Below are 14450 nucleotides of genomic sequence, written 5' to 3'. Positions count from 1 at the left end.
CTGTGGAAACTGTACTTAATGTTCAAGCTAAAATAACTTTCTTTTTATTCTTATGATAAAGTAGTTAGATTAATATTAATGGCTATCTAATCTAGCTGATAGACTTGGAGCTTTACGTGCTGAAAATGTTTGTGCCTGTCAGTTGGCTACAGTAGGAATGTGATTGTTCCCTGTGGAGGAACTGTTGTTCATTCCAGCTGAACTATCAGTATTGTTTGCTGTAATGTCCTTCTGACTATACTGACTTTTAACGCTGCTGTGTTACAAGAAAACTAAATATAGTTATCATCCGATGGCTAAAATATTTGCATGTTGGACTGTGCTCTTGGCTGTGAAATAATTTAATTTTATCTAGGACAGTAAAATTTATTCTGAGAACTGTTATGCAGATATGCAGCTTGGCTAATTGTTTATGTGAATGGACTTGAATGAAATTGTTGGATCGCCTGTATTAGCAGGATTTAGTTACTCAGTTTTCAACTTGGGTATCTATTGATGTGTCCAGTGCTTTTCATGTGTGCTTACTAGGAGGAGTAAACATTGTAAAAAAACCCCTTTGACTCATTGTAAAAATCAAAAGTCTAGGTCATGGGTCAGTTGGTTCCATTTATATAGCCAGTTCTTTCCCAGAAGTCAAGAAATGCTGCACAGTATTTAATAGAGGGGTTGGCTTGCAGGATTCCTCTTGTCAGAGACCTTTCAGCTGTGCATGACTAGAAACCAGGTGTTTAGTTTTGAAATAAAGCTTCAAATAGGTTGGTTCTTCTGTAATATCTGCAGCTGTAGCCATATAAACTGGTGGGGCTTAAGGATAGTCAGACTATCAGGAAGAACTGCTGGTATGGTTGAATAAACACTTCACAGTCCATGAGATATTTTCTTCAAGGCTTTTTCATTTCTATTGATTTCTGTGGTAGATTGGGAGGATTCTCTGGAACTGCTGGTGCAAACATTTTGACAGTGTGAGGAATTGACCCGGAAAGGCTCAGGTGATAAACCTGTAGAGTTTGTGTGTTTTATCTCTGTTGCCTTACAGCCGATAGCACACCTCTTCCATTATGGAGATGCCATAATGCCAAGTCTTCACTGTAGTAAATGCTGTCTCACTGTAGTAAATGCAGTAAAAATGACCCTGTCAGCCTTCTCCAGCTTTCTCTAAGCAAGCGCCATTGAACCTTGGTGCTTCTTCTTAAGATAGGTGTGAAGATGGATATGGCATGTGGAGCCTGGCGTGGCTCTTGTCACAGACTAGTAAGAGAAAGCTGGAGTCATGACTAGGTGGGAGGAACAGGCTGCCAAGAGCTTAACACTCAGTCATGTGCTGACCTCTTATCTCTGTGTTATCTGAAGGCAGAGGAAGAAGGCAGAGATCCTATAATTACTTTTCTTCCTTCTTCCTAAACATGCCATATGAATGATTTTTTTTTACCTGTGAAGTTTGACACTACGCAAGGACAAACTTCAGAGAGCTGATAAGGGTACATGACAGATGTCAGTGAGTGTTCCACTGGAAACTTTGGTTGTAGAACTACAGGGAAGATTTGTGCCATACTGGTAAATTAAGTTTCTGTGGCAGTTCTCAGGGAACAACATCCTGGACACATCTATGTCTGCCCTCAAGGCACCTGGATCAAGGTGAGACTTTAGTACTGAACTGGAGACCTGTGTCTTCAGTCCTTTGTGGATGGGATGGAGGCAGCTCCCTTATGTGTGAGAATTTTCATCTTCCTTGGCAATCTTTAGAGATAGCCAAGTTGAGAGGGTACTTAATCCACGCACTCTACGCTAGCTGAAAGGAGGTTGTAGACAGATGGTGTTGGCCTCTTCTCCCAGGAACTAGTGATAGGAGAAGAGGACATAGCCTCAAGCTATGGCAGGGGAGTTTAAGTTAGACATTAGGAACAAATTCTTCACAAAAGGGTTGGTAGATACTGGAATGGGCTGCCCAAGAGATGGTGTAGTCACCACCATGGAGGTGTTCAAGGAAAGGTACTTTGTGCCACGGTCTAGTTGACAAGGTGGTGTTTGGTTGTAGTTTGGACTCAATCTCAGAGGCCTTTTCCAACTTAATTGATTCTGTGAAGATAGTTTCCAAAATGAGGCACATCCCGGGACTGTTTTACAATAGCACTTTTCTTCATCTATGGAATGGTGAGTCCAGTAATACTGCATGACTGCTAGCTTAGGCCACTTAAAAATAGTGATTTTTATCCTGCTGTGGGTGACCTAAAGAGTCTTTTAGTTGGCTTAAACTTGCTATATACGGACCTACACCTTGTCTAGAAAATCTGCAATCTTTTATATTTGCAGGCCATTCAAAACTATTGAGGTAGTTGGCTTGTGGAAGGATTTTTAGAAGATTTGTGGAGAATAGATATGAGCTAATCGAATTTCTCCTGACCAATGAAATACTGTACTCTGTCAAGTGCACTAGGGATTTTATCATCAAGAGTTATAGAATTTGCAAAAGGTAGTAATCCCTAACTGGGGGAAAAGTTAGGTAATATGATGTCTCTGCTATTCAGAACATAAAGAAAAATAGTACTGGCAAAAAGGTTAATAACTCAAAGCTCTTACCCAGCTGTGAAAAAAACCTCTAAACCTGCAAATGTATATCTTAAGTCAGTTTTGCTCAGTATCTTCCATTAAACTGAAGGTTAAGGAAAGACTGAGGAACGCTTGTATGTATCCTGGATTGACTTTTCATCAGGAAGCTGAGTTATCCAGGTCACTTAAAACATGGAGAGAGTTCCCAACCTCTTTAATAATTTGGCCAAAGATAGTAGCTGACAGTAACTAATAAGGAACTGTTACAAAACCTTTCTTATAATGGAAGTACAGCAAGACTGTTGAATATGCTTTAAAATATTAAAAGCTTTCCTTAGGTAGCAGTTATGGCCGTTTCAATTTGTATGGAAATATGCTTAATGTGGGACTTTTATGTAAAGAATTATTATGTACACAAATTTAAAGGATTTAGTATCTGCTAAATCAGTACCATAATTAAATTTTGGATCTGAACTTCTATGATTGAAGAGGAGCAGGGAGCAGCATCTTCTTCCTGCATCATCTGTGTGCCAGTCAGTTCTTCATACAGTCCCACATGTCACTTGTGGAAAATCCCACTCTGACCTTTGTTGAGTTGCTATCTCAGCTCTGTCTGATGTTCTCTGTCATCATCTGATGGTGGAGAATCTTAATGTTCTCAGTGAATGTAACAGATTTCAACATAATCTGTAATCTTGATGATGATCTTTAGATACTTTACAATAGATTCTTATTCAGGATAGGAAGACAGTTGTGATTGTGAAATCCATGGAGTTTTTGCAAGACATGTTTTGAAGAAGGCTGACTAAATCTGTATTGCTGTTATTTCTGCTATTGGTAACAGCAAGGCCACTTATTTAGACTGGGCATTGGAGAAAATTTGAAATATTTATGGCTGATGTGAATTAGAGCTTCCACTAGTGGGACAGTCAAAGTGAGACAGGAAAAATGACAAGGAAGCTCTTAAACTGCTGTGGGAGAGAAATCCTATGAGTGGGTGATTTTTATGCTCATTGGCTCCAAAAGATGCAGCTGAGCAACACAAGGTCTGCAGATAATGAGTGTTTGAAGAAAACTGAATAAATTAAATTTGCAGTTTATTTACTTCTTTCTTTTCTTATAGAAATATACAAAGCTTCAGATGAATGAGCTGGAGATCTTTCCCATTCAGGCAGGATTAAATCTATTTTGTTAGTACAATTCTTCACTTAGTGCAAAATGGGAGCTGGAGATCTTTCCCATTCAGGCAGGATTAAATCTATTTTGTTAGTACAATTCTTCACTTAGTGCAAAATGGGAGCTGGAGATCTTTCCCATTCAGGCAGGATTAAATCTATTTTGTTAGTACAATTCTTCACTTAGTGCAAAATGGGAGAAAAAGCAGATGAAATTGCATCATAAAAGGAAGTTGCATAGCTGGAAGCTTCTAGTAATAATTTTTAATATGGTTTGCAAACAAACTATGTTGAATTGTTGTGCATATTTTCTGGAGAACTTGGGCAGAGATTTGATTACTGCCTACTCAATTACTTCAGTGGTTGGACTATTTCAGCAGCTTCTAACACTTTTGAAAAAGGTAGAGATGCATTTGCTTAACTGTATGTTTCTCCAAGTTTAATTCCTAGTTGGAGCAAATGACAGGCTTGTGATGCAAATTCTTAGTTGTCTAGGCACTGTGGTTTTAAAAGATAAAAGCTGTTTTGTTTCTGTATTGACATATTGTATGTTTTTAGTATACAGGCATGAATAGAAAGCTCAATGCTTCTTTTTAGTTGTCTAGGCACTGTGGTTTTTAAAGATAAAAGCTGTTTTGTGTATGTAGTGACATTGTATGTTTTTAGTATACAGGCATGAATAGAAAGCTCAATCTGAAACAGAGCCTCATAACTTTTGAAGCACCTTATGTTTATTTTGGTCCTAATATGTTATCAATTATTTCCAGTTAATGTTACTGGGGTTTTATTCTGTTGCAAGGCAGCAAGATGTAAGATACCCACAAGAAGCAATGGTCACTGCAGATGTGTCCCAAAGCTAAAGCGTCAGTGCAGCATTTACGTCTGGGCAAGTCAGGGCAGCTGATGGGTGGTAAATTATTAAGTCACAGCAAATATATTTTGTGTCCATGTTACTTGAAATGAAATAGGAGAATTTGTAGAGAAAAAAGGTTAGAAAACATGCTTGTTTAAAAGCAATGCAGGAAGATGCATTTCAAGTTAAATATGATTTCTTGTTCATCCATTTGACCACTGAATTCAATGAAGTAAAACTTTTTATGTGCCCGCTGAGATCTGCCCTATATTGTACTACAGTGTTGGAGAGAATTGAGGTTGCATGTTTTCATTTCTGCCAGTAATCATGAACACAACTTATAAATACCCATAGCAATATCAGAAGGGAAGAGCAAGTGGTGATTTGACAAGAATAAGCTGTGCTTGTTTACGTGTTGCTGAATTGGAGAATAATTGGGCTGCAAGTCTTAACTGTAGCTAAGCTTTATGGTATGTAGTTAGTGCCTTATACAGAGCTCACCAAGAAGCTGAAGTGCTACAAAAATTTAATGCTCTGGACACTGATGATGCTGTGGCCTCACTGGAGAGGACATGTGGAGGACATCATTCAGTGAGGCTACAGAGATGTTGCACTGACTTTTGCTAATAGAAGGCATCTTCTGGCCCTGTTCTCCCAAAGCAGTTCCCTTTTCTCTGTACAATTGGCTTTAGGGGGGATTGAGCCTGTGTGGAAGAGAAGGTGTTTGGCAGTAAGATGGGTTATTATTCAGATTCTTTTCCCAGTCAGCTGTGGGATTGCTTTCCAGGCTGACTTTAGTTTTTACATCCAACTAATAAAGCCATCTCCAAGAAATAGCCTTGGGCAAACAGTTAATCTTGGTTTTTGACCTGGCTACAGGGAAGTAAAGCTGTGAAGGAAAGCTGACTTAGGATTCATTTCATGCTCTAGTGAAGCAGGAGGACTAGAAACTCTAAATTTTAGTTTAAAAACTTGTCCTACTACATGTGTACTGTTTAAGGAAGAGAAATATGGAGAGGCAGAATCTAATTAGTCTCCAGAATTAATTGGAAGACTTGAATAGGAAGCCTGGAATTCATTGTCTGTCAAATGACCTCATTAAAACAATGAGTCACACCACCAAAGCAGAGAGGTGAAATGATTTCCTCCCCTTTCCTGAATTATCATTTCACCTTTGTTTTTTGCCTTTATTTTTTGCCTAAGGCTGAATATAGATGAGTTCAAATGAGCTATGGATTTAGTCTCTCATTAAAATTTGCCTTTAGAATTAGAGATGTCTTCTAGAAACAATGATTTAGTATTACAAATTAAAAAGATTCTTAATACTTGTTATAAGGGTGCCTCCTTACAGAAAATTTGTAAAAAAGAATTTTAACTAAATCTGCATACATTTTTACACTTTCTAAAAACTTTTTTATTTTATCATTTTATTTTATTTTATTTACCAAGGCACAAAGTGCTGGTGTGAGATTTTTCTTGTATTAGAAGTACATGTAGCTTGTGTATTCCTAGCTATAAGCCTTCAAGGAATAATGAATTATTCTTGGTTTTTAACTCCATGAATTAAATCAATATATATAGGTAAATAATTCAACCTGTGCTACAGAAGTGCTTTTAGCATAGATTAGTCCATGATCTGCTTTCAAACATCTGATGCTAAATTTCAGCTTATCTTGTTATGGGGGATTTCAGTAAAATGCTCTGTGTACAATGATTTTTGTGTACAAAGTAGAGACAGATGTGGATATTAAGTCTTGACTCAAATGGCCACAAGGAACCAGCAATTTTTGAGCAATGGCTTAAGAAAATAAAATGGGTATTGCTGACATAAACCTGAGCTGGTTAGTTATAAAGTGAAGGTTTACTGAAATGCTGTGAAGTCTCCTTTCCTGTCGCCATGAGGGAAAATGTGCATCTTTTCTAGAACACTGATTTTTCTTCATGGAGAAGGAAAAGCAAAGCAAAAAAGGCACAAGCACCAGAGCACAACTGTGTTGCTAGCAGCCAGCTCCATGTGAGTGTCAGATGCAAAGTGATACTTAAATCAGAAATGTGCTGAACCAGTGCTGTGGTTTGGGTGTCTATGGGAAGTGCACAACAATGCTACTGTATTATGCAAAATGTCTGCCACATGCAAAATGCTCTTGTTGGGTTTTACTCTTTGGTACTGCAGACCCTTATTTCAAGGAAAAAAAAAAAGTTCCTGGGGGATAAAGCCTTTAAAATTATTATATATACTTCTTCAAATGAATGCCTTCTCTGCCTTAAGAGTAGTTGCAGTTGCTTCAGATCTCTTTCAGGGGCTTGACCCTACAGTTTGGTTTATTTTGGCAGCATTAAGAAGGTTCTGGGTAGTGTTAAACTGAAAACCTCAAGCACGTATCTTGTTGTGCAAAAGAAGGCGCTTGTGATAGCTCTTCAAAATTAAGGGGAGGAATTAATCTCTTTTGCTATAATTTCATATTAAAAAGCAACTGACCCTTGGCTACATTTGGTATCTAAGGGAAACTTGCTCCAGACTCTACTGAGCTGTAGGAGAATGGGCAGAGGAATGGCAGGGTGGGATACCTCTAATGACTACAGAGTACCATAGGTGTTCCTGTGCACTCTGCAGATGTCCCTTCCCATGAGGCTCTTACTTCTGTAAGCTGATGGAGAGTTTGCAGATGCATTGTCTTCTTGTAGAGTATTTGTGACTTGAACAGACAATTTTAAAAGTTTTTCTAAGGGAATAACTGCATTTCAGCCCATTCTTCTCCAAAGCTGTCTTAATCTGATGGGACTATAATTTTTTGGGGATTTTTAATAGAAAGACTTGTTGACAGGCAATACAAGTGACATTAATCCCAAGTAAGAATCTTTTAAGGTCACGTTAGGGAGTTTATTTCTCTAATGATTGTACTGAAGGGCTTTATGTAAGTTTGATCGTAAAAAATCCTAAAGTGTGTTTATGTGTTTCAAGCAGCACCATGCGATATAGTTTTGCATTATCTAACAGATCCTTACAGTGATGATATGTTGACACAGAACTAATGCAAAATTTGTTGAAAGCTGTGAATTTTTAGAGTAAGCATGTCTTTCTCCTTCTGATTTTTTTAGTGGAGAAGTACTGGACTGTGACAAGTATAAAGTTTATACTGTTCCAGTGGCTTGTGCCTTTGTGAAGTAAGACAGCCTCAAGAGGATGGAGGGAGAGGATTTGGGGGTCTTAAGAAACCTATTTTTGTGATCATCTGATTAGGCTGTCCAGATGGGAAGCATGATATTGATATGCACAGATGTATTCCTGAAGTGGCCTTGGCTTAGTTCAGGGTGGAGACCCCACTGTTGTGTAGCTGCTCTGCCTTTGCTGCCGTGCATTGCAGCCACAGGTAGTGTGGGTGCAACAATAACCATGGTGCAACTGTACATGCAGTTCACTGTAGACGTGCATAGTCTGTCAGGAAAGGAGATTGGTTTGTTGGGACCATGGTGCCAATCAGAAAAACCCAACATATTTCTTAATTTAAAATACACATTTATGCAGACTTTCCTTGAACAAAGTGTAACATCTTGTAATACATGTTTCCATGTGACCTTTTTTGAAAGTTATTGTGTTGTCATTTAAGTGGTGACTTTGTTCACTGGAATTTTCAACTTCAAGCATTCATCTAGGAAATCATGCTTTTAGTTGTTTCATAGAATTATAGAATGGTTTGGGTTGGAAGGGACCTTAAAGATCATCTAGTTTGACTGCCAAGGGCTGGGACACCATCCTTTGACGAGCTCAAAGCCCTGTCCAACCCGGCTTTTCATATCAACCTAACTGAGTAATTACATTCCATGTTTACAGCTAGCTGATTACATAAGAGCCTTATTGTAGGTTCAAACACAGTACTGTGGGTAAACATTATTTTCCCAATGTGACAGTAAGGAGGCTATGTGGCTTTTAATGCACCTGCAAGAAACTCTGTACCAAAAGAGTTTCAGAGAATGATGCAGATCTGCAAGCTTCTGTTCCTCACACAGTTTAAAAAGAGGAAATCTGCTGAAACTGGGGAAAATATCACTGTGAATAAAGGCCTGGTCCATGAATTCATTTGTTGTGGTTTGGGTTTTTTGGTTTTGCGGGGGTGGTTTGGCATTTGTTTGTTTTCAAAGTAGTGTCATTCACTTAGTTCTGCAACCAGTTTAACCCGTGATAAACCAGTGGTGCTACCTCTGAGTCCTCATTCCTGCCTTGCCTTGACACAAGTGTTAGTGTGGGCTGGGTGGTGGGCTTGGTCAGAGAACTGAGCCAGCTTGGAAAGTAGCAGGGCAAGAGGAGAAACAGCTGAGATTTTTAGCCAGATCAGCTTTCTTGTACAGCTCAGGATTCAGCCAACCAAAATACTAGTTCCAGCATGGAGAGTGGCAAGAGAAACACCTCTTTTGGCATGAGTGCTGGTTTCTGTGCAGGCTTCAGCTGTGGAAGTCTGCTTTGACTGCTTGCATTGTATCCAGCCATAGGTTTTGCTTCATTCAGTAGCTGGTGTAAGGCCCTGTGCAGTAAAAGCCTGAAAGATGGGTTATAACTGAGCTGGCACAATCACAAGGAAAAGCTCATTGTTCACACTTCTGCTCGATGGGAAGGATGTGTATAAGGTTCCTGGCAATCAGGTCAGGGAAATTCCAGCTTAGCAATAAAACCTTATATAAAAATGTGTAGTTTGTATTAAAAAAAAAAAATGATTGTAGTATTATGGGATCATTAAAATTGCTCATATTTTCTGTTTTTTTCCTAGGAATTTATCAAAGAGCTGCTAACTCGGATAAGAGGAATGAGGAAACTCAGTCCCCCTCAAAAGAAGAGTATATAAATAACTCAAAGTAATAGCACTCTGTAAAAGACATGGCAAGGGAAATGGGACTTTGAATACAAGACCTTTATTAAAATAATTGTCTTTCTCCACAACTTTTTTGATTTTATTCAGTTTTGACTCAAGGAATTTTTTTGGTGTGTTTTAAGGGTTCTTTTTTAAGTGTCAATTATTTTTTATCAAAAATATCAACAATTTGGATGCTGCTCAACTTTCACCTGAGGATTACTGAAGCAAGTGAAGAATCCAAGAGTTAGAGATGAGGGGCAGCAAGCCTATGGGGTGAACCAGAAGATCTTGTAAATTTACAGAGCTAGGAGACTTCTCCTTGCAACTAGTTGGATAACGTTTCTTAAGTTGGTTGTACATTTAACTCATGGATGTCAAGTTTCTTGTGCTTGTCTGTACATAAATTTTAAAGTGGGTTGTGAATACTGTTTCACATGGATGGAAGGAGAAGTTTGTCATAGTAAATTATTTAAATGGTGGTTATTGAAAATTTGCTATCAAAAGGTACCAATTTAGATTACTAAAACAAATGCTGCCATTTTTCTAAATACCCTTAAAGCAGCCCAGTGAAGAATCTCATCATATCTCCTTGTCTAGACTACAGCATATGAAAATTGGGAATTTTAAGGGCTTAATTTCTACACTTAAAAGTTATTTGATTGACTTTGATGCTTTGCCAGGATCACTTCCTCTCCACCTCATGGTGTCTTGGAGCTGTGCTAACCTGTACTGAATATGGGTCTGGAGTGATATCTAGAGAAATGTCCATGAGCATTTAAAAGCTGGTTCATGCTGGAGGAAAGGCAGTGATACCAAAATGAATTACAAGTACTGTATTGCATTTAATGATGTGGTCTTAATCAAATGCAGATTCCTCTCCTATAAAGGTAGGCAAAAAGTAATACAGCCTTTGTTTATGGCTCTGCCCTGAGAAGTGGGAGACTTCTTAACTTGGGCTCTCTTACTTGTAAGAGCAAGGGCGGACATCCCTGCTCCCTTCTGGAAAATGTCCTAACTAGAATGTTTGATAAGCTACCATTCACTGGTAGGTGACATTAGTCAGGCATTTTATATCAAGGGTGCTCTGAACATATTTTATTTTTCAAAAGAAGTACATGTTTGTGAATTTTATGTATACTGGCAAGCTTTTTTAATGTATTTAATTTTGTAATGTTTACTGATGATTTTATTTACCAGATATTTACTCAAATAAATGGAACTTGTGACTTGTTACATGTACACTTTACAAGACTACTGTTGCTGAGTAGGTTTGTAAATGGAATTGCTTGTCAAAAAGAGAAGCCTGTAAGGTGGTAAGTACATGGGAACTCAGCTGTATTGACCCGAATGGCTTTTAATGTACTCGGTATCTCTCACACTCCTGTAACCTGGTGCACAGTTTCGCTTTTGAAAGTCTTCTCCAGATGAGGCCTTTCTTCCCTGTGCCCTAGGGAATTTAAAAAAGGGTAAGGAAACAAAGCTTGGAAATTCTTTCAGATAAATGCTGATAAATGCAGATTTCTTTTTGTCCACCAAAGACGGACTGTAGGGGAAGGCTTACACTGGGTAGCTCTCAGTTTCCTAGTGAAGGTGTGGCAGAAGGGGATCTTTCAGATCTACCTTTCTTCCTTTAGGCACCTTTTTGGATCCTCAAGAAATTCCAGTATCCCTGAGAAAAGTCTCACCTGCAGCACTTTAAATTTAAATCTGGTATCTTGCTGAGGTTGCAATTTATCTCTGGTTTAGAATTGGTGGAAATTCTCATGTTCAGAGTTTTGAGATGGAGTCTGAAACAATCCACACTTTGAACAATAAGGGTTCTAACAATTTTCCCATTCACAGATGCATTTTGTGACTTCACTGACAATTTCAATTATAACCTTTTTTTCCTTTATAATAATGCTGTGTCAAATCAGATGTCAATTAATGGCAACTGTACCAGTTCTCTCATTACCTACAACAAAAAATACTATCCACAAATATTTTTTATTTCATGTTTTTTGACTAAAAGCTGCCCACCCAACTGTACTCATGACATATTTGTGTCTTTTATCCTATTCATCTTGCACTGAGTAGCTGTGGAAAGTAGCAGTGTACCCCTTCTAAAACTAAGAGGTTTGGTGGTACACTTAGAAATGGTGAAGACTGGGACAGTCCTTACTGTTTTGTTGTCTCCTGGAGATGGGCTAAGTCACTTCTGAGAAGAGTTTCCTCCAGCACCACAGGTTTTGCTGTCTTAGAAGAGAGTAAAACCAAGCTGTAAATAGCTTTTGTTTGCAGCTGACCTGATTTTCCTGGGGACTTACAGGGTCTCATTCTTGCTAATTTTTACTTAATGGAGCTACTCTTGGCCTTGGTGTTAGTGAGGGGCAATTGACCCATTCACTAAAAATTTAATTGTGCTTTGTGTCTTTATACTGTGTGGGTGTTCTTGGCTCTGGGGCAATATTCAAGGAGCATATAAATAGCACAGTTACTGAAACAACTTGAAATGAAATCTTACAGCCCAGTCTCTTTATGGTCTTGGCTGGACAGCTTTCATGAGAAGGGCCAAGTTGCTGCAATGAGAGCTTCCTCTGGGCTTTTTAAGTGGCTAATGAAAGAAACTGAAGTTCCTTCTTATAAATACAAAGTGAAGCTGAGGTTTTTGTTTTGGAATTGAAGTGCCTTTGCAGTGTTAAAAAATTGCCTTCAAGAGCATGTGTTTCTGGACTCTGCTTCATGGCATAATTAGCTTTTGCATGTTTTACAGCAGGACCTGACAGCTGGCTTAGAAAGGAAAGCAAAGTGCTTGTGTAATCATACTTAGGGTGCCTCAGGAGGCTGCAGTGACAGGGTGGTGTATTCAGTGGTACAGAAGAAAGGACATGAACCATTTGCCTGCCAGCCTTATTTTAGTTCCTTCCCCCCAACCCCAACAGGGTTTTGCTCCTGAAGTTGCCATTCATGCAGGGAACATCGTGCAGAATGATGTTCTCTATTATCAGAGAATATGGCTAAGAAAAGCAGGAGCAAAATATCTGCCCTGTTTGTGCACTTGAAACTCTTTGACACAGAGTCTTAGTAAGAATTTTTAGTGCTTTATGCTGGTAGGTAAAATAGCATATGTGAAATTGAAATTACTCAGCAATTTATTTCTAAATGGCTTTTCAGAGTCAAGACAGTCTTAATGTAAACATGCAGCTCCAGGGTAAAAAAAAAAATGCCAGCCACATCAACAGAAGACCTATTTGAGTGGGAGCTAGAAGAAAATGCAGGTCTTATTCTGAACAAGCAGCTGAACAGAAAACTCTGAAGTGCTGTAACAAAAGGAAATTTGCTTCCTGGCTGCCTAAGATTTGTCATTGTATACTGCAGATTGTATACAGGTACTGAGTAACCACATGCAATACTTTTCAAAAGGTGTTGAGGTTTAGGGAGGAAGCCAGAAAAGAAAGCGGCTGTCGGGAAGTTCAGGAAAAAACATCACTAAGAAAATTTCCTGTTAGGAAAACAGAAGAGTCTTGTGTTACTGCATATATTTCTGTATGGAAAGAAAATGAGAGGTGTCAATGCTTTCGTGTATTGGAGAAAACCGTGAAGAGGAGAAATACCTGGAAGATAAAGGAAGGAATCTTGATGTGTTGAAGAAGATACAGCATCCTGATGGTGATGACCCCTTTGAGCTTGCTACTGTGGGAATAGGTGAGATTGACAACTATTGGTATCTCCAAATTGAAACTGGATGCTTTTCTAGATAAGTTGTCATTGGACGAGTTACTCAGTTTCAGTCAAGGTAATCAAAGGCCTTAAAACTCTAGACTTCTGCTTCATTGGGTTTTGTTTGTTGTTTTTTCTGTGATTGTTTTTGGTTTTGGGTTTTTTGTTTTGTTTTGCTTCTTGGTTGGTTCTAGATTTTTGTTAAAGCAGAAAAAACTAAAAGGAAATTGATTTCTATGTGTTATGGCAATGTAATGACGTGCTTATGCAGATTACTAATACTAGCTACATATTTTATATATAACTCCATTACTTTTTACTTGAATTTCATGGTACAACTTTTTTTTTTTCTGGAAATAAGCAAATAGGAATTGTGAATGTAATTAAAGTTACTGTTGAAAGCTGGAGAGAAATTGAAGTGAAGAAGAAAAAATGTGACAAGTGCTTAGTGCAGTAAATTTTATTTTTGCCTCTGGAAGATTCTGTCATCAGTGTGTAAATAGAGTATTTCTGAAGTTTTGAAATTGCCATTTGTAATAATCTATCCTAGAGCTGATGGGGTTTTATTCGTTTTGTGTATTTTTTGGTGGAAGTAATGGCCAAATTCTATGAACTTAACAGTTTACTATGAACTTAACTGTTTACTGACTTCTGTGTTTTCCAATAAAAACTGGCATCAGTTGTTTAAGAAACTAAGCTATTTTAAAAATTATCCTAAAAAATGTGTATAAGACTGAAAATTGTTTTGGAGGTGCAGCTAACAGGTTTTGTTTGGTAGTAAACTCAGAGGTCTTATTGAATTGGTATTTTAGGTAAACTTTTTACCTTCTAAGATCAAAATCAAAAATATCCTGTGGTAGCCCCTAGCAGAGGTTTTGGTCTGCCTAACTGTATATTACTGGGTTGGACTTGAAGCCCATAATTACTTGGCAAAAAATGTAGCAGCTGATCCCCTTCAAGGACAGAGACTTGTTTTACCACCCCTTCTAGGGGCAAAGGGGATGAGAGTACAAAAGGTTTTTCTGCCTTCCTAAAGGAGGATCCTACAATCAGTGTCAGCAAGGCTTGGCTCTTGCAACAGTTTTGTACCCAGATTCTGCCACTGTCCCCAATGAACTGCATGTTTTCTGCTCTGTCTTTCCAGACTTAATTTCAAGCCTGCCAAAGCAATAGTTACTAAGTCAGTTTTGGTGCCCATTGTCTCCTGTACCTCATGGTGTGTTTGCAACAGTCTGCATTATTTTCCCCTGTTCCTTCAAGTTTAACAGCTCAATTATTTCTCTTAGGGATCGTTTACTACTATATGGAAATGGAAATGTGTAATGGTGC

At 38.3% G+C, this 14450-nt stretch overlaps 1 protein-coding gene across 1 annotated transcript in view; it reads left to right on the top strand.

Moving 5' to 3' along the window:
* Positions 1-13809, top strand: part of PPP1R14C (protein phosphatase 1 regulatory inhibitor subunit 14C) — a 54731-nt gene extending 40922 nt beyond the window's left edge. The window contains exon 4 of the mRNA XM_039707551.1: positions 9339-13809. Within this exon, the coding sequence (XP_039563485.1) occupies positions 9339-9413 (75 nt within the window). The 3' untranslated portion in view covers positions 9414-13809. The remainder of the gene's footprint in view (positions 1-9338) is intronic.
* Positions 13810-14450: the final 641 nt, after the last annotated feature.

Source organism: Passer montanus, unplaced genomic scaffold, assembly GCF_014805655.1.
Source record: "Passer montanus isolate IOZ18808 unplaced genomic scaffold, ASM1480565v1 scaffold2, whole genome shotgun sequence".
Classification (NCBI taxonomy): Eukaryota; Metazoa; Chordata; class Aves; order Passeriformes; family Passeridae; genus Passer; species Passer montanus.
The sequence above is the reverse complement of the archived record's forward strand: the minus strand, read 5'-3'. Positions and strand labels throughout refer to the sequence as shown.